Raw genomic sequence first — 24470 nt, 5'->3', positions numbered from 1 at the left:
TAAGCAGATGACACCACCCCTATGGCAAAAAGTGAAGAAGAACTGAAGAACCTCTTGATGAAAGTGAGAGAGTGAAAAAGTTGGCTTAAAACTCAACATTCAGAAAAGAAAGATTATGTCATCCAGTCCCATCACTTCATGGCAAATAGATGGGGAAACAATGGAAACAGTGGCTGACTTTATTTTGGGGAGCTCCAAAATCGCTGCAGATGGTCACTGCAGCCATGAAATTAAAAGATGCTTGCTCCTTGGAAGGAAAGTTATGACCAACCTAGACATCATATTAAAAAGCAGAGACATTACTTTCCCAAAAGGTCCATCTAGTCAAGGATGTGGTTTTTCCAGTAGTCATGTATGAGTGAGAGTTTGACTATAAAGAAAGTTGAGCACTGAAGAATTGATGCTTTTGAACTGTGGTGATGGAGAAGACCCTTGAGAGTCCTTGCACCGCAAGGAGATCCAACCAGTCTATCCTAAGGAAATCAGTCCTGAATATTCATTGGAAGGGCTGATGCTGAAGCTGAAACTCCAATACTTTGGCCACCTGATGCGAAGAGCTGACTCATTTGAAAAGACCCTGATGCTGGGAAAGATTGAAGGCAGGAGAAGGGGACGACAGAGGTTGCGATGGTAGGATGGCATCACTGACTCAATGGACATGAGTCTGGGTAAACTCCAGGAGTTGGTGATGGACAGGGAGGCCGGTGTGCTGCAGTCCATGGGGTCACAAAAGTTGGATGCGACTGAGCATCTGGACTGAACTGAACTGAAGAAATCTACTGAGATTTACCAAATCTAGCTCTGTTTATTTGGGCTTCCCAGGTGGTACTAGTGATGAAGAAAAGAACCCACCTGCTAATGTAGGAGACACGAGATTCAGGTTTGATCCCTGGGTTGGGAAGATCCTCTGGAGGAGGTCACAGCAACCCACTTCAGTATCCTTACCTGAAGAATCCCATGTTCAGAGGAGCCTGGTGGGCTATAGTCCATGGGGTCACAAAGAGCTGGGCATGACTAAAATGACTGAGCATGCATGCACCTCTGTTTATTCACCTCCAAAGGTGGCACCACTTAAGCAACTGTTCAGATTGTAGACTAGAGGAGTCAAAGCAATAGTCTGATCAATTATTGTCCATATCAGGGGCCAGCAAACATTTTCTATTTGAGCCTAACAGTAAATATTTTAGGCTTTGTGAAACCATATAGTCCCAGCTCTTACCTTTGTAGTTCAAAAGCAGTAGACAATACAAATGATGGGGCCTGGCTGGGTTTCAGTAAAACTTGATTTACAAAAGCAAGTGGCAGACTGGCTTTGGCCCATGGGACATAGTTTGCTAACCCCTAGTCTGTACAAGGGATTTGATGCAATGACTCAAGTTGTCAGACGAACCTGGGCTACAGCTCAAGTAAATCAAAGGTAATGTCAAAGAATGTTGTTGACTAGAGATTACAGACTGAAAAGAAAAAAGGCAGTAAAAATTGTGAATCACTATATTTTACACATATAATTTATATAATATTATACATCAACTATACTTCAATAAAGAAATTTAAATGCAAATAAAGGAGAACCTTGCTTCTGTAATATTCTGTAATATTACTCAGCCATAAAAAGGAATGCATTTGAGTCAGTTCTAATAAGGTGGATGAACCTAGAACCTATTATACAGAGTGAAGTGAGTCAGAAAGAGAAAGATAAATACCATATTCTAATGCATATATATGGAATCTAGAAAAATGGTAACTGAAGAATTTATTTACAGGGCAACAATGGAGAAACAGACATAGAGAATATGGACTTATGGACATGCGGAGAGGGGAAGAGAGGGTGAGATGTATGGAGAGAGCAACATGGAGACTTACATTACCATATGTAAAATAGATAGCCAACAGGAATTTGTTCTATGGCTCAGGAAACTCAAGCAAGGACTCTGTTTCAATCTAGAGGGGTGGGATGGGGAGGGAGATAGGAGGGAGTTTCAAAAGGGAGAGGATATATATATACCTATGGCTGATTCATGTTGAGGTTTGACAGAAAACAGCAAAACTCTGTAAAGCAATTATCCTTCAATAAAAATAAATAAATTTTTAAAAATTGTAAAAAAGAAAATGGGAATAACATGGAAAAATACTGTGATATAAAATTTACTCAGTAATTCACATTACAGAAACACTGTGTAACATTGTTTTCAGCCTCATTTTTCTGTTTTCTAATGTTCATGTACTCCATGAGGTAGCAAAGAGTCAGACATGACTGAGCAACTGAGCAACAACAATGTTCAGAAAGTGAGTAATAACTCAGTGAACACACATCCCTGTTTGTTGGGGATAATTCTGGTGTGTCTGCTGTCTCTGTAATAATCAATAGTGTTCCCTTTTAAAGAAATGTCCTAGTTTGCAATATGAATCATACAGTCACATCTATAACAACCAAAATGATTTTGAATTTGTAGCACAGACAGGTTTGTATTATTTAAAGTCATCACCAAAACTTGGACAATAACACAAGTCTATAAAGGCAGAATGTAGTGCTAAAAAAGGCTAAGGGCTTCAAATCAGAATCAGATTCAGATCTTAATTTATCTCTTTCTGCTGGCCTAAGACAATGTGCTGAAATCTCCGTGAATCTCAATTCTCATATGTAGCAATAAATAATAAAAGCAGCAATATCATTATATTTAACTATGTTAGCATATAGTAAATATTTGTAAATATTAGCTGTTATTTTACTATTATTACATATTCAAATAGATTTGTTGGGTGGGAAACAAAGACATCCTTCCTATACAGAAGATATGCTTCAAGAAAAGTGATTCCCTTGTCACTGGAGACATCCAAGCAGAGACTTAACAGAAATATAATAGTGATGTTATAAATAAAGTTTTGCTACTTAAAGTTTGATCCACGAACCAAGGTATCAGCATCAATAGGAAGCCTGCTAAAATGTTGATTCACAGACTCTAACCTAGACCTAATGAGTCAGTATCTACATTTTGAAGAAAATCCAAGTAATAGATTTAGCTTTGCTATCAAGGACTCAGCCATCACTGGATAGAGCAGATGACTTTTAAAGCTCCTCTGAACTCTGAGACCACCCCATTTAGAGAGTCCACAAGTTTTAGGTGGGTAATACATTGGCATGAGGAGGAACTAAGGTCCCAATACCTACTATATCCCATTCCATTGGTAAAATTAAAAATGGTCTTTTCCACCCACCTCCACAGGACACTTTACCAGGCCTAGTGACTACATTCCACCCATTTAAGTAACAATCTCAGATAAGTACAAATATAGACCCCAAGTGAAAATACCCAACATTAAGATTGTTTTTTAATTGAAATCATCTACAGAGCTTTCCTGGTGGCTCAGATGGTAAAGAATCTGACCCAAGTTCAACCCCTGGGTCACAAAGATCCTCTAGAGAAGGGATTGGCTACCCACTGCAGTGTTCTTGCCTGGGGAATTCCGTGGACAGAGGAGCCTGGCAGGCTACAGTCTATGGGGTCCCAAAGAGTCGGACATGGCTAAGTGACTAACACTTTCACACTCATTACATCTACCATAGACAGAGAAGCTTGATTGTTTCTTGAGTTTGCTTCCATTTTGTTTTGAGCCACTTTGCTTTCTTCAAAATGTCTGATTATTCTCAACACAGGTGCTCTGGGTAGAGTTCAGTATTCCATTAATACTGAACAATTCACATACAAATGGGTAGTTTAACCTTAGATATCTCCCCAAGGCCTGAAGAGGCTGACACAAATATAAACAGAATTGGAAGAGCCGGTAAAATATTTAGCTGAAACTTTAAAGAAATTTTTCTCTCTCTGGGGCTTCCTGGTGATGCTTGTAATGCAGCTGAACTACTTTACCTCTGTATGCCTTTATCCTCCCTCCTGGATGCAGGCTTTCTGATATCCCTGGATGTTTGAATTACACACCACATAGACCCAAAGGGTGGACTATGCTAGTCTATCCAGTTGCATCAATAGCTTCTTAGATCCCTTTTCTGATTCTATTATTCTGTGACTGCCGAGTAGCTCATCCTTTTTTTTTTTTTTTTTTGTTAGAATCTCACATATAGAGAATAAAAAGAACATACTATTTCAAAAGAATTAAGATAAGAATTAAAGGCAACTCATTTCATACATGATATTTTACATGTTTCAATGCCATTCTCCCAAATCTTCCCACCCTCTCCCTCTCCCACAGAGTCCATAAGACTGTTCTATACATCAGTGTCTCTTTTGCTGTCTCGTACACAGGGTTATTGTTACCATCTTTCTAAATTCCATATATATGCGTTAGTATACTGTATTGGTGTTTTTCTTTCTGGCTTACTTCACTCTGTATAATAGGCTCCAGTTTCATCCACCTCATTAGAACTGATTCAAATGTATTCTTTTTAATGGCTGAATAATACTCCATTGTGTATATGTACCACAGCTTTCTTATCCATTCATCTGCTGATGGACATCTAGGTTGCTTCCATGTCCTGGCTATTATAAACAGTGCTGCGATGAACATTGGGGTACTCGTGTCTCTTTCCCTTCTGGTTTTTTCAGTGTGTATGCCCAGCAGTGGGATTGCTGGATCATAAGGCATGTCTATTTCCAGTTTTTTAAGGAATCTCCACACTGTTCTCCATAGTGGCTGTACTAGTTTGCATTCCCACCAACAGTGTAAGAGGGTTCCCTTTTCTCCACACCCTCTCCAGCATTTATTACTTGTAGACTTTTGGATCGCAGCCATTCTGACTGGCGTGAAATGGTACCTCATAGTGGTTTTGATTTGCATTTCTCTGATAATGAGTGATGCTGAGCATCTTTTCATGTGTTTGTTAGCCATCTGTATGTCTTCTTTGGAGAAATGTCTATTTAGTTCTTTGGCCCATTTTTTGATTGGGTCATTTATTTTTCTGGAGTTGAGCTGTAGGAGTTGCTTGTATATTCTCGAGATTAGTTGTTTGTCAGTTGCTTCATTTGCTATTATCTTCTCCCATTCTGAAGGCTGTCTTTTCACCTTGCTAATAGTTTCCTTTGATGTGCAGAAGCTTTTAAGGTTAATTAGGTCCCATTTGTTTATTTTTGCTTTTATTTCCAATATTCTGGGAGGTGGGTCATAGAGGATCCTGCTGTGATGTATGTCAGAGAGTGTTTTGCCTATGTTCTCCTCTAGGAGTTTTATAGTTTCTGGTCTTACGTTTAGATCTTTAATCCATTTTGAGTTTATTTTTGTGTATGGTGTTAGAAAGTGTTCTAGTTTCATTCTTTTACAAGTGGTTGACCAGAGTTTCCAGCACCACTTGTTAAAGAGATTGTCTTTAATCCATTGTAGACCCAGAGGGATGGAATGGGGAGGGAGGAGGGAGGAGGGTTCAGGATGGGGAACACATGTAAACCTGTGGCGGATTCATTTTGATATTTGGCAAACCTAATACAGTTATGTAAAGTTTAAAAATAAAATAAAATTAAAAAAAAAAAAAAAAAGAATTAAAGGGAAAATTTTAATGTTTAAAAGGAAGACAACATGAAGTGTGACACAAGTGTCTATTTTTAATGTATCTAACCTAAGAGATGGTGACTGCAGCCATGAAATTAAAAGACGCTTACTCCTTGGAAGAAAAGTTATGACCAACCTAGATAGCATATTCAAAAGCAGAGACATTACTTTGCCAACAAAGGTCCGTCTAGTCAAGGCTATGGTTTTTCCAGTGGTCATGTATGAATGTGAGAGTTGGACTGTGAAGAAAGCTGAGCGATGAAAAATTGATGCTTTTGAACTGTGGTGTTGGAGAAGACTCTTGAGAGTCCCTTGGACTGCAAGGAGATCCAACCAGTCCATTCTGAAGGAGATCAGCCCTGGGTGTTCTTTGGAAGAAATAATGCTAAAGCTGAAACTCCAATACTTTGGCCACCTCATGCGAAGAGCTGACTCATTGGAAAAGACTCTGATGCTGGGAGAGATTGGGGGCAGGAGGAGAAGGGGCCGACAGAGGATGAGATGGCTGGATGGCATCACTGACTCTATGGACTTGAGTCTGAGTGAACTCCGGGAGTTGGTGATGGACAGGGAGGCCTGGCATGCTGCAATTCATGAGATCGCAAAGAGTCGGACACAACTGAGTGACTGAACTGAACTGACTGAACCTAAGAGAATTTTGTTTCAATAATGATGACTTATTACACCAATACTTATCAGGGATCTGCTCTGTATACCAAGCACTGTATTTGCTTCATGATGATAATGATGATGAGAATAATAGCAGCTAGCATTTGCTGAGGACTTATGACTTCACAAATGAGACAGGCATAGGCCCAACACTCATGGAAACGTAAAAGCAGGCAGGAAAAGTAGACATTGAACAAATAGTCCCAGGTGTTACTAATGTGATATAAAATTGCAGGGTACAATGGGAGGGTGGCCTGATCTAGTCTAGGGGTCAGCAAAGGCTTCTCTGAGGATGTGACATTTTAGAATTAGCTACACAAAGGGAGGAGAAGGCAATGGCACCCCACTCTAGTACTGTTGCCCGGAAAATCCCATGGATGGAGGAGCCTCGTAGGCTGCAGTCCATGGGGTCGCTAAGAGTCAGACACGACTGAGCGACTTCACTTTCACTTTCCACTTTCATGCATTGGAGAAGGAAATGGCAACCCACTCCAGTGTTCTTGCCTGGAGAATCCCAGGGACGGGGGAGCCTGGTGGGCTGCAGTCCATGGGGTTGCACAGAGTCAGACACGACTGAAGCGACTTAGCAGTAGCAGCAGCACACAAAGGGAAGCATCCCAGGTAGAGTGAAGGCTATGGGCAAGAGACCTGATCAAGCAAAAGGTATATGTTGGAAGAACTGGGAGAACTGGCTAAAGCTTCAGGGCCCAGGGGAGAGTGGGAAGATGAAAGTGGAAAGGTGGTGGGAGCTGGATCATGCTGAGGCCAGAGTTTCAGCTTCATCCCAGAGCAATGAGAAGCCACTGGTAGATGTGAAACAAGTGGGTGACATGACCAGTTTGGGGCTCTAGGAAGATTACTCTGACTGGATTGGAGGGAAGAGAGGGAATGTGCAGAGAGCAGGAATGATGGTGGCTTAGACTGGAGAAACGGCAGTGTTTGTAATACCTCTCCAGGTTAGAGAGGGGTCCCAGTCAGGCTAACAGAATGCTTCCTCCCATAGACCCTGGTTATTTATGTTAATGTTGAAGGGACTTTCCATTCTCAAAACTGCTCCCTTCACATGCATGAGAGCCATGCCATGCAGAGGCATGAATGAAAGGCAGCAGGAAAACATGGAAAGGAGACGACACAAGGCTCACTCATCCTCCTCTGGAATTCCAAGCCTGGATCTGCTGGTTCCCAACTCCCTTCGGTGTCTTGGGAAGCAGTGCTGTATTGATGCACTCAACAAAGAAAAGAAGTGCAGAATTTTCCTAGAAATAGTTCATAGGCCATAACAATATTGCATATTGCACAGTATAATGTGAGAAAATGGACTTCTAAAAAGGATTATTTTAAGATTATTATTTAGATTATTTCTAAAAAGGACTATATAAGCAAAGGTATTCTAATTACTGACCTAAGATCCTTTTACCTTAAAAGGAGGGTTCATTTCAAAAGCCTGAGTTGTAAGCTCTATTGTTAGCCCAATCTGTGCTAAGTGGGATGGCAAAGTTCTCATCTCCCTCTGGGTTCAAAGAATCCATCATTCATCAAGCGTATTATTGAGCAACTACATGATGAAAGGCACTGGAATACAACAATTAGTTAAATGTTTTACATAGAGCTTCCAGTCCAGTGAGAAGATAAAAGGCTAGACATTAAACTATTACACATTTAAATTTTAGAAGTGGAACTGTGATAAGTTCTACAAAAGAAAATATGTGTACTATGAGGAAAGGAGCCTCTGACCTAGTCAGCTGGTTAGGGAAGTGATGGCTGAAAATAGAAGGATGAATACAAGTCAAATGGGTAAAGAGAGAATAGAAGAATAGTGGTAAATTAATTGATTTGACACACATGTATAGAGCCCTCTTCAGGTACCAAGTGTCATAATAGGTAACTGTGGTCCACACGTGAATGAAACCTGGTCTGCATGTTAGGGAAAAGAACAAGGGCTGAATCTTACTAATAACTAGCTATCAGAATTTGATTATTAGTTTACCCAAACCTCAGCATCTTAATCTGTAAAATATGAAAATGATACCTATTTTTGCAGAATTCGAAATGTGCAAAGCTCACTGCCTGACCTGTAAGTAGTAAGTTTTGTAATGACTAGGTCCAGAGTCAGCATGACATAGTGTCAGAAGATCTGTTCATGGTGTTCGGAGCTCACTATTGTCCATCAAACTCAGTTCAATTCAGTTCAGTCACTCAGTCGTGTCCGACTCTTTGTGATGCCATGGACTACAGCACTCTAGGCCTCCCTGTCCATCACCAACTACTGGAGTTTACTCAAATTCATACCCACTGAGTCGATGATGCCATCAACCATCTCATCCTCTGTCGGCCCCTTCTCCTCCCTTCTTCAATCTTTCCCAGCATCAGGGTCTTTTCAAATGAATCAGTTCTTCATATCAGGTAGCTAAAGTATCGGAGTTTCAGCTTCAGCATCAGTCCTTCCAATGAATATTCAGGACTGATTTCCTTTAGGATGAACTGGTTGGATCTCCTTGCAGTCCAAGGGACTCTCAAGAGTCTTCTGCAACACCACAGTTTAAAAGCATCAATTCTTTGGTGCCCAGTTTTCTTCATAGTCCAACTCTCACATCCATACATGACCACTGGAAAAACCACAACCTTGACTAGACAGACCTTTGTTAGCAAAGTAATGTCTCTGCTTTTTAATATGCTATCTAGGTTGGTCATAGCTTTCCTTCCATGAGCAAGTGTCTTTTAATTTCATGGCTGCAGTCACCATCGGCAGTGATTTTGAAGCCCCAAAAAATAAAGTCTGACACTGTTTCCACTGTTTCCCCATCTATTGGCCATGAAGTGATGGGACCAGAGGCCATGATCTTAGTTTTCTGAATGTTGAGCTTTAAGCCAACTTTTTCACTCTCCTCTTTCACTTTCATCAAGAGGCTCTTTAGTTCTTTTTCACTTTCTGCCATAAGGGTGTTGTCATCTGCATACCTGAGGTTATTAATATTTCTCCCAGCAATCTTGATTCCAGCTTGTGCTTCCTCCAACCCAACATTTCTCATGATGTACTCTGCATATAAATTAAATAACCAGGGTGACAATATATAGATTTGACGTACTCCTTTCCCAATTTGGAAACTGCCTGTTGTTCCACATCCTGTTCTAACTGTTGCTTCCTGACCTGCATACAGATTTCTCAAGAGGCAGGTCAGATGGTCTGGTATTCCAATGTCTTGGAGAATTTTTCACAGTTTGTTGTGACCCACACAGTCAAAGGCTTTGGCCTAGTCAGTAAAGCAGAAATAGATGTTTTTCTGAAACTCTCTTGCTTTTTAGATAATCCAACAGATGTTGGCAATATGATCTCTGGTTCCTCTGCCTTTTCTAAAACTGCTTGAACAACTGGAAGTTCACGGCTCACATATTGCTGAAGCCTGGCTTGGAGAATTTTGAGCATTACTTTGCTAGTGTGTAAGATGAGTGCAATTGTGTGATAGTTTGAGCATTCTTTGGCACTGCTTTCCTTAGGAATTGGAATGAAAACTGACGTTTTCCAGTCCTGTGGCCACTGCTGAGTTTTCCAAATTTGCTGGCATATTGAGTGCAGCACTTTCATAGCATCATATTTTAGGATTTGAAATAGCTCGACTGGAATTCCATCAGCTCCACTAGCTTTGTTCATATTGATGCTTCCTAAGGCCCACTTGACTTCACATTCCAGGACATCTAGCTTTAGGTGAGTGATCATACCATCGTGGTTATCTGGGTCATGAAGACCTTTTTTGTGTAGTTCTTCTGTGTATTCTTAATATCTTCTGCTTCTGTTAAGTCCATACCATTTCTGTCCTTTATTGAGCCCATCTTGCATGAAATGTTCCCTTGGTATCTTTAATTTTCTTGAAGAGATCTCTAGACTTTCCCATTCTATTGTTTTCCTCTGTTTCTTTGCACTGATCACTGAGGAAGGCTTTCTTATCTCTCCTTGCCATTCTTTGGAACTCTGCATTCAAATGGGTATATCTTTCCCTTTCTCCTTTGTTTTTCACTTCTCTTCTTTTCACAGCTATTTGCAAGGCCTCCTTAGACAGCCATTTTGCTTTTTTGCATTTCTTTTTCTTGGGGATGGTCTTGATCCCTGTCTCCTGTACAATGTCATGAACCTCTGTCCATAGTACATCAGGCACTCTGTCTATCAGATCTAATCCCTTGAATCAATTTCTCACTTCCACTGTATAATATTAAGGGATTTGATTTAGGTCATACCGGAATGGTCTAGTGGTTTTCCCTACTTTCTTCAATTTAAGTCTGAACTTGGCAATAAGGAGTTCATGATCTGAGCCACAGTCAGCTCCTGGTCTTGTTTTTGCTGACTGTATAGAACTTCTACATCTTTGGCTGCAAAGAATATAATCCGTCTGATTTCGGTATTGACCATCTGATGATACCATGTGTAGAGTCTTCTCTTGTGTTGCTAGAAGAGGGTGTTTGCTATGACCAGTGTGTTCTCTTGGCAAAATTCTATTAGCTATTGCCCTGCTTCATTCTGTACTCCAAGGCCAAGTTCTCCTATTACTCCAGGTATCTCTCGACTTCCTACTTTTGAATTCCAGTCCCCTATGAGAAAAGGACATTTTTTTTGGTGTTAGTTCTAGAAGGTCTTGTAGGTCTTCATAGAACTGTTCAACTTCAGCTTCTTTAGTATTACTGGTCGGGGCATAGGCTTGGATTACTGTGATATTGAATGAGGTGATACCCCAAGTCCAAGGTCAGGAGCTGTGGCTGCACTTCGCTGGAATGGCTGTGAGGAGATACCCCACATCCAAGGTCAGAGAAACCCCAGCAGGCCCTGGAGTGGCTGTGAAGAGGTACCCCACTCCCAAGCACAACAGAGAAGCCCCAGCAAGATGGTAGGAGGGGCAAATTAGCCTTTAGAATCAAACTCCATTCCCATCAGAGATGCTGAGAGGGCTCAAATAAACCTTTTGCACACCAGGATCCAGGGACCCCACAGAGATTGAAACAGAACTGTGTTTGAGCATCTCCTGTGGAGGTATGGGTCAGCAGTGGACTGCCACAGGGACAGGGGCTTTGGGTGCAGCAGACTTGGGTATGGCATAAGCCCTCTTGGAGGTGGTCACTTTTAACCCCACCATAGAGCTGCCAGAACTTACAGAGGACTAGGAAATAGACTCTTGGAAGGCACAAACAGAACCTTGTGTGCACTAGGACCCAGGAGAAATGAGCAGTGACCCCACAAGAGACTGACTGGGACTTGCCCATTGAGGGGCCAGGAGTCTCCAGCAGAGACATGGGTCAGTGGTGGCCTGCTGCAGGGTTGGGGGCAGTGAGCATAGCAGTACATGCATGGGATCTTTTGAAGAAGGTCACCATTATCTTCATTACCTCCACCATAGTTTGGCCCCAGGTAAATAGCAGGGATGGAACACAGCTCCACCCATCAACAGAAAATTGAATTAAAGATTTACTGAGCATGGCCCCATCCATCAGAACAAGACCCAGTTTCCCCCTCAGTAAGTTTCTCCCACCAGGAAGCTTCAATAAGCCTCTTATCCTTCTTCATCAGAGGGCAGATAGACTGAAAACCACAATCACAGAAAACTAACCAATCTGATTACATGGACCACAGCCTTGTCTAACTCAATTAAACTATGAGCCATGCCATCTAGTGCCACCAAGACAGACGGGTCATGGGGGAGAGTTCTGACAAAACATGTTCCACTGGAGAAGGAAATGGCAAACCACGTCAGTATTCTTGCCTTTAGAACCCCATGAACAGTATTAAAAGGCAAAAAGATAGGACACTGAAAGATGAACTCCCCAGGTCAGTAGGTGCCCAATATGCTACTGGAGATCAGTGGAGAAATAACTCCAGAAAGGATGAAGAGATGGAGCCAAAGCAAAAACAACACCCAGGTGTGGATGTGCCTGGTGATGGAAGTAAAGTCCAATGCTGTAAAGAACAATATTGCATAGGAAACAGGAATGTTAGGTCCATGAATCAAGGTAAATTGGAGTGGTCAGACAGGAGATGGCAAGAGTGACCATCGACATTTTAGGAATGAGTGAACTAAAATGGACTGGAATGAGTGAATTTAACTCAGATGACCATATCTACTACTGTTGGCAAGAATCCCTTAGAAGAAATAGAGTAGCCATCATGGTCAACAAAAGAGTCCAAAATTCAGTACTTGGATGCAATCCCAAAAATGACAGAACAATCTCTGTTCATTTCCATCAGACTATCTGGGTTCATATTCCACATCCAACGTTTACTAGCTCTGTGGTCTTGGGCAAATAACAAACTTTCTAATCTTCAGTTCCTTTATTTATAAAAGGACCATAATAGAAATACCTCATAAGTTTTTTGGGAGAAGCAAAGGAGAAATGTATGAAAAGTGTGAAATATGGCTAAGTACCTAGCCTATGTGTTATGTAAGTACAAGGTGCTGTCTCAGCACAGATGAATAGGCAGTAAATTATTTTTATTTTTGTTCTTCCTGGATAGGAGGGTGAAATTCGATAAGGCCAAAGACTTCAGACAGAGTCTTGATCTAGGCTTTAAAAAATGAATAGCTGTTGGATAAACAGAATGCTGATAAGTTTGCCTTGCTCAAGCTATAGGGTTGCAATCTGCTACTGTAAGAACAGCCTAGGCTTAAGGCTTAAGGAGAATATTTTAAAAGACTAGTGAGTTTATTCTAATAAACATCTTCTCTCCATTTGTTCCCACGACCTGGAAGACAGACTGATGTGGTCGGTAATTGTGTGGACTTTGAAGTGAAACAGACATAGGTTCTAATTCAATCCCTACTACTTCTAGCTGTGTGATCTTACTACTTTTATTACTTACTATTACTTGCTACATTTCACTGAGCTCCTAGTTGATTAATCCTTTAAAAGGAAGTATTACTAGAGTCCTTTTAATGAGGTTTTTATAAGGATTAATCAGGTTTTTATGAGGATTAATCAAGATAATGCAGATAAACATCAGTTAGCACATAAAAATCAATAGATGTTAGCTAATATTATAGATGCCTCATTAAGGTTATGCTGGCATAAAACATTAGAATTTATCCAGTGTGTGAATGAACAGTTGAACACAAGTATATGCCATACAGCCTGTTCAACAGTGAGATATCCAAAGAAATATCACAAAGCAGGTGGTAAGTCACTTTGTGGCAATGATTGTAGGTATTTAACTTTGTGGGCCCAGTAACTCTGAAAATTATGCAAAGCTGCCCACCAAAAAATATTGACATAGATTAATGACTTACTTCACTGAATGTAGTTTTTTAACTTACAAACATGAGGCATGTTTCTGTAGCCAATCTATAAATAAATATATGGAACAACCATTATTAATATCTTGATATATTTTCTTCCCAGGGGTGTGTGTGTGTGTGTGTGTACACATGTGTATATATGATATACATGAGGGAGCCACAGTATTTAAAATAACTATGAATGCATGCATGCTCAGTTGTGTCCAACTCTTTGCAACCCCATGGACTGTAATCTACCAGGCACCTCTGTCCATGGAATTCTCCAGGAAAGAATACTGGAGTGGGTTGCCATTTCCTTCTCCAGGGGATCTTCCTGACTCAGGGATCGAACCCACATCTCCTTCATTGGCAGGCAGATTCTTTACCACTACACCACCTGGGAAGCCCTTAAAATAACTATATACATATTTAACTCTGATCAGACCATACAAGAGCCTTTTCTCCATTTGTCATGTGAGCATTTGCTTTGTTTTATTAAATATGCTTTACAAACATGATTTATACATTAGATAACGTTCAATAAGGATGTGGCAAATAATTTAACTATTGCCATATTGTTAAACCCTTTGCTGTGTGTCAAAACTAATTAATCTTCAAATATAAATTGTTTATTACCAAATTCAGTGATTTCTTAATCTGTAGGTGTGTAAACAACTTGAAAAAAAAAGAAAAAAAACTCAGGTTGATTCTTTTCTTTGAAATAACTCTAGATCCTGTATTAATACTTCTGTACAACTTCCATGAATTATACTGTCTCATGTACTGTATCTTTAATAGTGACAGAGAGCTTCTGCATGACTCCCAGCGCACTGCCTCTCCTCACTGTGAGATCTTGCATCCTGGAGAACTATGACATTATTGGATCTTGTCTTGCTAGCTGCCTCCTCTGTTGCTCCTAACTGTCTTACATACCATTCCATTTTAGAAAATATACAACATGACTCAGCATTGGATAATAGAGTTATCTAAGGGAAAGAGATCATTTCATAATTACACCAAAAATAAATTCAATGAACTTCAAATATACTACAGCATAAAGACTAATAAACATAAAAGAGGTGAATTCATGGTTTGGGGTCATGTATATTTTGATCTCAGGTTGCAGGATTTTAACTTAGCATTTGTGTATTCTAACCAAGGAAGGGCACAATCTTTAATTTATTATCTTAACTTCATGCTTTGCCTAATAAGCAATTTATAATATTACCAAGGTTGATTTCATATGTCATTTTATAATTTCTAAAGAATTCCGACAGGCTCTCAATAGAAAGAAGAAAGCTGTTTTATATTTTATATTTGTTGTTTTCATCTGTTTGCTTCTGGAGAGAGACTAGTTACTTATGTGAGGATAGAACATTTATTTATGTGAAAGCTGGTATGAAAGAGCATGTACCTATGTTGGTACATGGAAATTTATGTCTATGACTGTGTGTGTTTGAAAAATGCAAGGTCGTTATCAGACTCCAAAGAATGATAGGAAAAGAAAATTTTGAAAACAACTCTAGAAATAATTTATATTCAAGACATTTCTTTTTCTGCCTCATAGCTACATCATCCCTCTCAAGGCTTCCGTTTTGGAACTGTCCGGGAGAGCAGTGCTGAAGACTATGTGAGGCAAAGCTTCCCAGAGATGCATGAGTATATGAGAAGGTACAATGTACCAGCCACCCTGGATGGAGTGGCGTATCTAAAGTGAGTGTGAACCTCTTCAGTCCAAAAAGTTATCAGTGAAAAAGAAGCCTTGCTACTGATGTCATGTTTGTTGGTTTTTTTTTTTTAATGTTATCTAAATATACCCATTGTGTGTTCCATAATACCTCACACCATATGAGATCCAGGAGACAGTATGGAATAAATGTGCATTTTATTATCTGACCTAGTTTTCTAGTTACCTCCACAGTCCCAAGCTGGCAGTAGCTTTGATCAAAGTGCCAGTAGGGTCAGTAGTGTAGCAGATGGTGGAGGAAGTAAACGTTGGCTTGACATCACTTGGGAAAATAATGGTGCTGAAACGATCAAACACTCAGGGAATGTGGCCAGAGGATAAAGTGTCCCAAAGCAACCCTTTCCTTCACAGTGAATCTCTAAGCCTTTGGACTGTCTCCTCTTGCCACAAGGAAGTGGGATTTATCTTAGAGATATCCTGTAGAAAAGAAATAAGATAAAAGGCTATGATTCCCATGCCTGCATCCTTCTCATCAGAATTTATGAGAAGCAATCAAGAGCAATCACATTGCCATGGCAGATTATCAGGGCTATAATTCAGGGAAGCTAAATGCAAAGGAGGATGGTGCATTTCTGGGTCTGCTCAACTAGTCTGCCTGGGAGAAGGGGATGAACGGCTCCTGATAAGCGCCACAGCATGCAAGCAAGCAGTCCTCCCCCTCCTGCCTGATGGTCTCGGGACAATAACATACATTCAAACTCCAATCCCTACAATCGTGCAGTACCAGAAAACTGGTTTCTCTATCATCAAACACAATTATCTCCCCAATGACAGCAGAACTAGGCACCTCAAATTCTTTTTTAAGAAAGAAGGGAAGCAAATAATTTTATGGGACATAAGGGCTCTGTGTTTCTCAAAAACTCTAGTAATCAGCCCTGAAAACAATTTTATGGACTAAACTAGAGTCTAGAAAGGAAACTGTGTTCTCAGATTTGCACAGGTATATATAGTGTGAAACACTATGAAATGGCACTTTCCATTTTGTAAGAACTTTAAAACATTAGAGTCACTCTCTGACACAGAGTTTAGTGCTCCTTTGCACCCCAACAACTCCTCTTTATCCTCTCCATCAGAGAAATCCATGGCTGAGAAAAAGAATAAGATGTCAGGAAGAAAGCAATGGCTCCCCACTTTATAGTAATGGGTGACAAATTCAGCCCTTCTGGCAGTGTGAACGGCTGAGAAAAGCCCCTGCTGCAGTGGAGCAGGTGCACTCCACTCTGGATATTCATTTATTCTGGAGGATTTACCTCCAAGGCCCCAGAGCTCAGTTGGCCATACTCTAGCTGGAGAGAAGAAATTGTTAGGAAAACAGGCACAGATGAAGGAGTTGAGGCCCGAAAGAATCAACTTGTCCATGGAAATACAGCTAGCAAGTGGCAGTCAGGACCAGAACCATGACTTTGGACTATAGCCACTGCTGCAGGCTAGCCTGAGAACTACAACTGGAAAGCAGGTCTTTGATGTTCAGGGTACAGTCCACATTCCAGCAACATCCATGTAGCAGGTAGCACCTGGGAGCATATGAGAAATGAAGATTCTCAGGTCCCATCACAGAATCTGCATTTTAACAAGCTTCCCAGGTGAGTTACAGATTGAGGTAACTTTGGAACAAAGATTATCATTAATGCCCTCTGCCTTCTTCGCTCTGAGCTTCTCTCCCCACTTTTGGCCCATATACAGCCTATGCTACTATTCACTACTCCAAAAAACTAAGGTCCCCAAGTTACCCTCTGACATACGAGTGCCATGCCTACTACCCCTGGAGTCATCTGTAAAGAGAGGTTCCTATGTTAAAGCTGTCCCTCCCTTCTGCCATCAGATTCCCTGAGCTTCATCCTAACTCACTTCAGTTCAGTTCAGTTCAGTTCAGTCACTCAGTCGTGTCCGACTCTTTGCAACCCCATGAATCGCAGCACACCAGGCCTCCCTGTCCATCACCAACTCCTGGAGTTCACCCAAATTCACATCCATCGAGTTGGTGATGCCATCCAGCCATCTCATCCTCTGTCGGCCCCTTCTCCTCCTGCCCCCAATCCCTCCCAGCATCAGAGTCTTTTCCAAGAGTCAACTCTTCGCATGAGGTGGCCAAAGTACTGGAGTTTCAGCTTTAGCATCATTCCTTCCAAAGAACACCCAGGGCTGATCTCCTTTAGAATGGACTGGTTGGATCTCCTTTCAGTCCAAGGGATTCTCAGGACTCTCAGCAAAAACAAGACCGGGAGCTGACTGTGGCTCAGATCATGAGCTCCTTATTGCCAAATTCAGACTAATTCACTTAGGACCCTACTTTTTGAAGTGACAGTATTCCAATAAATGAATCCCTATTAAAGTAATAATTATTTTATTTTTATATGTTTATATATAACTAGTTTTGTGGTATATGTGTTATGAAATGAATGTTCAAAAAGACAGCATGATTTTATAATGGGAGAAACAACTGTAGGCCCTGCCAACTGTAAGGATGATTCAGCCAGTTTAGAAGCTCCTTATACCAGGATCAAACCCTGCTGCTTCCTCACCAGTGACTCAGGGCCCCATGGGAGTCTGTGAGCTAATTGCTTCTTGCCTTCCTATGTAATAGAGACCTGCCATAGATAACTTCACTTTGCAATTCAAAATCATGAGGAGTTATTTAGGCATACCACTCAGATGGACCACAGGAATTACTTGTTAGAAAACTGAGCCCTAACTTTTTATACTCTTATTGCTGCCACAAATATTTACAGAGCATTAGTAAATGGTAACTTGGTCCTGTGTAGCTCGCAAGGTACATTTTGATACTGTGAGAATAAAGCTTTCATTAGAGAAATACCTTTCAGCTTGATTTTTATTTTACTGCCAGGATTCCATTAAGGTTTCTGATCCTCAGTTTCCAGGATACAATTCATTTACCAAGCCCTTTCTGGATCTTCCCACAGCTCTGAAGCTGAGAGATGTTTTTCATTTTGGTTGAAGTTAAACATAATAAAAAAAAATTTATGAGTATGGCCCTGCCCATCAGAACAAGACCCAGTTTCCCCTTCAGTCAGTCTCTCCCATCAGGAAGCTTCCATAAGCCTCTTATCCTTCTTCATCAGAGGGCAGATAGACTGAAAACCACAATCACAGAAAACTAACCAATCTGATCACATGGACCACAGCCTTGTCTAACTCAATGAAACAATGAGTCATGCCATATAGGGCCATCCAAGATGGACAGGTCATGGGGGAGAGTTCTGACAAAATGTGTTCCACTGGAGAAGGAAATGGCAAAACACGTCAGTATTCTTGCCTTTAGAACCCCATGAACAGTATGAAAAGGCAAAAAGATAGGACACTGAAAGATGAACTCCCCAGGTCAATAGGTGCCCAATATGCTACTGGAGATCAGTAGAGAAATAACTCCAGAAAGGATGAAGAGATGGAGCCAAAGCAAAAACAACACCCAGGTGTGGATGTGCCTGGTGACGGAAGTCCAATGCTGTAAAGAGCAATATTGCATAGGAAACAGGAATGTTAGTTTCATGAATCAAGGTAAATTGGAGTGGTCAGACAGGAGATGGCAAGAGTGACCATCAACATTTTAGGAATGAGTGAACTAAAATGGACTAGAATGGGTGAATTTAACTCAGATGACCATTATATCTATTACTGTTGGCAAGAATCCCTTAGAAGAAATGGAGTAGCCATCATAGTCAACAAAAGAGTCCGAAATGCAGTACTTGGATGCAATCTCAAAAATGACAGAATGATCTCTGTTCATTTCCAAGGCAAAACATTCAATATCACAGTAACCCAAAACTAATCCCTGACCAGTAATGCTGAAGAAGCTGAAGTTGAACAGTTTTATGAAGATCTATAAGACCTTTAATGCTCAAAATTCTACAAGCCAGGCTTCAGCAATATGTGAACCGTGAACTTCCTGATGTTCAAGCTGGTTTTAGAAAAGGCTGAGGAACCAGAGATCAAATTGCCAACATCCGCTGGATCATAGAAAAAGCAAGAGAGTTCCAGAAAAACATCTATTTCTGCCTTATTGACTATGCCAAAGCCTTTGACTGTGTGGATCACAATAAACTGTGGAAAATTCTTCAAGAGATGGGAATACCAGACCACCTGATCTGCCTCTTGAGAAATTTATATGCAGGTCAGGAAGCAACAGTTAGAACTGGACATGGAACAACAGACTGGTTCCAAATAGGAAAAGGAGTTCGTCAAGGCTGTATATTGTCACCCTGTTTATTTAACTTATATGCAGAGTACATCATGAGAAACGCTGGACTGGAAGAAACACAAGCTGGAATCAAGATTGCCGGGAGAAATATCAATAACCTCAGATATGCAGATGACACCACCCTTATGGCAGAAAGTGAAGAGAAACTCAAAAGCCTTTTGAGGAAAGTGAAAGTGGAGAGTGAAAAAGTTGGCTTAAAGCTCAACATTCAGAAAATGAAGATCATGGCATCCAGTCCCACCACTTCATGGGAAATAGATGGGGAAACAGTGGAAACAGTGTCAGACTTTATTTTTCTGGGCTCCAAAATCACTACAGATGGTGACTGCAGCCATGAAATTAAAAGATGCTTACTCCTTGGAAGGAAAGTTATGACCAACCTAGATAGCATATTCAAAAGCAGAGACATTACTTTGCCAACAAAGGTCCGTCTAGTCAAGGCTATGGTGTTTCCTGTGGTCATGTATGGATGTGAGAGTTGGACTGTGAAGAAGGCTGAGCACCGAAGAATTGATGCTTTTGAACTGTGGTGTTGGAGAAGACTCTTGAGAGTCCCTTGGACTGCAAGGAGATCAAACCAGTCCATTCTGAAGGAGATCAGCCCTGGGATTTCTTTGGAAGGAATGATGCTAAAGCTGAAACTCCAGTACTTTGGCCACCTCATGTGAAGAGTTGACTCATTGGAAAAGACTCTGATGCTGGGAGGGATTGGGGGCAGGAGGAGAAGGGGCCGACAGAGGATGAGATGGCTGGATGGCATCACTGACTCGATGGACGTGAGTCTGAGTCAACTCCGGAAGTTGGTGATAGACAGGGAGGCCTGGCATGCTGCGATTCATGGGGTCGCAAAGAGTTGGACATGACTGAGCGACTGATCTGATCTGACAAGACCTTCTGGAACCAGCACCCAAAAAAACTGTCCTTTTTGTTATAGGGAACTGGAATGCAAAAGTAGAAAGTCAAGAGATACCTGGAGTAACAGGAAAATTTGGCCTTGGAGTACAGAATGAAGCAGGGCAAAGGCTAATAGAGCTTTGCCATAAGAACACACTGGTCATAGCAAACACCCTCTTCCAGAAACACAAGAGATGACTCTACACATGGACATCACCAGATGATCAATACCGAAATCAGATGGGTTATATTCTTTGCAGCCAAAGATGGAGAAGCTCTATACAGTCAGCAAAAACAAGTCCAGGAGCTGACCAATGGATCAGGACATGAACTCCTTATTGCCAAGTTCAGACTTAAATTGAAGAAAGTAGAGAAAACTACTAGACCATTCAGATATGACCTAAATCAAATCCCTTAAGATTATACAGTGGAAGTGAGAAATAGATTCAAGGGATTAGATCTGATAGAGTACCTGAAGAACTATGGATGAAGTTTCATGACATTGTACAGGAAGCAGTGATCAAGACCATCCCCAAGAAAAAAAGCAAAAAGGCAAAATGGTTGTCTGACGAGAACTTACAAATAGCTATGAAAAGAAGAGAAGTGAAAGCCAAAGGAGAAAAGGAAAGATGTACATATTTGAATGCAGAGTTCCAAAGAAATAGCAAGGAGAGAAAAGAAAGCCTTCCTCAGTGATCAGTGCAAAGAAATGGAAAACAATAGAATGGGAAAGACTAGAGATCTCTTCAAGAAAATTAAAGACACTAAGGGAACATTTCATGCAAAGATGGGCACAATAAAGGACAAAAATGTAATGGACCTAATGGAAGCAGAAGATATTAAGAAGAGGTGGCAAGAATACACAGAAGAACTATACAAAAAAGATCTTCATGACCCAGATAATCATGATGGTGTGATCACTGGACTAAAGCCAGATATCCTGGAATGTGAAGTCAAGTGGACCTTAGGAAGCATCACTATGAACAAAGCTAGTGGAGGTGATGGAATTCCAGTTGCTCTATTATAAATCTTAAAAGATCATGCTGTCAAAGTACTGCACTCAATATGCCAACAAATTTGGAAAACTCAGCAGTGGCCACAGGACTGGAAAAGGTCAGTTTTCATTCCAATCCCTAAGAAAAGTAGTGCCAAAGAATGCTCAAACTATTGCACAATTGCACTCATCTCACACGCTAGCAAAGTAATGCTCAAAATTCTCTAAGCCAGGCTTCAACAGTACATGAACCATGAATTTCCAGATATTCAAGCTGGTTCTAGAAAAGGCAGAGGAACGAGATATCAAATTGCCAACATCCACTGGATTATTGAGAAAGCAAGAGAGTTCCAGAAAAAAATCTATTTCTGCTTTATTGCCTAGGCCAAAACCTTTGACTGTGTGGATCACCACAAGCTGTGGAAAATTCTTCAAGAAATGGCAATACCAGACCATTTGACCTGCCTCTTGAGAAATCTATATGCAGGTCAAGAAGCAACAGATAGAACTGGACATGAAACAACAGACTGGTTCCAAATCGGGAAAGCAGTAGGTGAAGGCTGTATATTGTCACCCGGCTTATTTAACTTATATGCAGAGTACATCATGAGAAACTCTGGGCTGGAAGAAGCACAAGCTGGAATCAAGATTGCAGGGAGAAATATCAATAACCTCAGCTATGCAGATGACACCACCCTTAGGGTAGAAAGTGAAGAGGAACTAAATAGCCTCTTGATGAAAGTGAAAGTGGAGAGTGAAAAAGCTGGCTTAAAGCTCAACATTCAGAAAACGAAGATCATGGCATCCAGTCCCACCACTTCATGGGAAATAGATGGGGAAGCAGTGGAAACAGTGTCAGAGTTTATTTTGGGGGGCTCCAAAATCACTGCCGATGGTGACTGCAGCCATGAAATTAAAAGACGCTTACTCCTTGGAAGAAAAGTTATGACCAACCTAGATAGCATATTGAAAAACAGAGACATTACTTTGCCAACAAAGTCCGTCTAGTCAAGGCTATGGTTTTTCCAGTGGTCATGTATGGATGTGAGAGTTGGACTGTAAAGAAAGCTGAACACTGAAGAATTGATGCTTTTGAACTGTTGTGTTGGAGAAGACTCCTGAGAGTCCCTTGGACTGCAAGGAGATCAAACCAGTCCATTCTAAAGGAGATCAGCCCTGGGTGTTCTTTGGAAGGAATGATGATGAAGCTGAAACTCCAATACTTTGGCCACCTCATGTGAAGAGTTGACTCATTGGAAAAGACTCTGATGCTGGGAGGGATTGGGGTCAGGAGGAGAAGGGGCTGACAGAGGATGAGATGGCTGGATGGCATCACTGACTTGATGGTCGTGAGTTTGAGTGAACTCCGGGAGTTGGTGATGGACAGGGAGGCCTGGCGTGCTGCATTCATGGGGTCGCAGTCGGACACGACTGAGCCACTGAACTACCTTTTTTGAGATAGCTAAAAACAAAGAGTCATTTGCATACACCTTAAACAGTTCCCTGAGAAACTCATTCTCCCTTGCCTCCTTTGTAAGTGGAACTCAACTGTGCTGACCACCTTTCTGGGGACGATTTCTGTGCCTATGTTAAAAAATGGGGAAGAATACAAGAAGGATGCACAAAGTGTCTGTTGCTATCTTGAGCCCAGCCCACAGCCAATTCACTGATACAGTCAGAAATACTTGCCTTTAAATGATTTTTGCCTGAACTGTCTCCTGGGATGGGAGTGAAACGTGAATCCCTGGAGTTATATTAATAAATCAGACCACAGAGACCTGATTTACATATGCTTCCTATTCCATTTATTAAACACCAGCTACGGACTTTAAAGAGACCTCAACTCTTTTTTCCCCAAGAGTGCTGGATCTGTTATTTGCACTTCTTTATTATGTACTCCCAAGTGTGAAATAATGCCTGATCTCTGGAGAATATGATAGTGATCATGACAGAAAGAATGAAGAATTTTCACATACTGATTAATGAGATCGCCTAGCTCCAACACTTACTGGCTTGCGAACTGGATCAACTTATTTCAACTCTCTGAACCTTCAATTCCTTCATTTATTAAAATAGGATACTACCACCCCCTTCCAGTGAAAATGAACGTGATAGTTGTTCAGTCATGTCCGACTCTTTGCAACACCATGGACATGGGATTTCCCAAGCAAGAATACTGGAGTGGGTTGTCATTTCCTTCTCCAGAGGACCTTCCCAACTCAGGGATCAAACCCAGGTCTCCTGCAATGCAGGCAGATTCTTTACCATCTGAAGCACCAGGGAAGCCCACCTCCCTCTTCAGAGTCATTATAAAGGGTATGGAGAACAATAAATATAATGCCTACACCAAGAAGTCATTTGGAGGACTTCATTCGGTGGTCCAGTGGTTAAGACTCTGCACTTCCACTACAGGGAGAGTTTGATCCCTGGTTGGGGAACTGAGATCCTACATGTAGCATGACCCAAAAAAAAGGTCATTCAGTTAATGTATGAGAAATGAACCTTGACTATTTACCTTTGCACTCAATTCAGGGTCACTCTGGTTTTGTTGTTCAATTTAACCCCTGGAAAGATGTCATGCTCTCTGTTAAGAGTGTCTGTTTCCCCTGGTCTGTTCTCTGCAGGTCAGTGAGATGTCACCAAGGCAGGGCCAGCAGCTGCCCAGCTTGGACTGCCCCTACTGTCCAGATTTCTGCTCCCTAAACAAAAGCTAGCTGTCAGACTTAGTGTTTCCTGTCTATTAATAAATCATTTTCCACTTTTCTTCTTTTGGTCTTAAACATAGGAATGATCCAGAGAAACTAGATGCCTTCATCATGGACAAAGCCCTTCTGGATTACGAAGTGTCAGTAGATGCCGACTGCAAACTTCTAACTGTGGGGAAGCCATTTGCCATCGAAGGTATTAATCAATCATTCTTGATGCACTTTTACTCGGGATGTGCTGTTTGCCAACCTAGCAAGTCACAAATGCCAGTGTCAGAGGCAAAGAGCTATTCATCTTCCCTTGTTTTCATTTTCAGCTCTTAAGCACTCAGCTATTAAGTTGCTGAAGTTAGGTATTTATTTTCTACCTACTCCACCAATATATTTTTATCCAATTGTTAGAAAAACAACAACCAAAATATCATTGTTATCCAAACAGTGTTGCTTCAGATATCTGGGAGTGTTGACACAGTGTAGTAAACAGGGAGTCCAGTTT

At 41.1% G+C, this 24470-nt stretch overlaps 1 protein-coding gene across 1 annotated transcript in view; it reads left to right on the top strand.

Annotated features, from left to right (window-relative positions):
* GRIN3A (glutamate ionotropic receptor NMDA type subunit 3A) overlaps nucleotides 1-24470 on the top strand; it is a 212291-nt gene that overhangs the window by 120545 nt on the left and 67276 nt on the right. The window contains exons 4-5 of the mRNA XM_025282153.3: nucleotides 14986-15131; nucleotides 24055-24170. Of these exons, the coding sequence (XP_025137938.2) occupies nucleotides 14986-15131; nucleotides 24055-24170 (262 nt within the window). The remainder of the gene's footprint in view (nucleotides 1-14985; nucleotides 15132-24054; nucleotides 24171-24470) is intronic.

Source organism: Bubalus bubalis, chromosome 3, assembly GCF_019923935.1.
Source record: "Bubalus bubalis isolate 160015118507 breed Murrah chromosome 3, NDDB_SH_1, whole genome shotgun sequence".
NCBI classification, from domain to species: Eukaryota; Metazoa; Chordata; class Mammalia; order Artiodactyla; family Bovidae; genus Bubalus; species Bubalus bubalis.
Note: the sequence above shows the minus strand (reverse complement) of the source record. Positions and strands in the feature narration are given on the sequence as shown.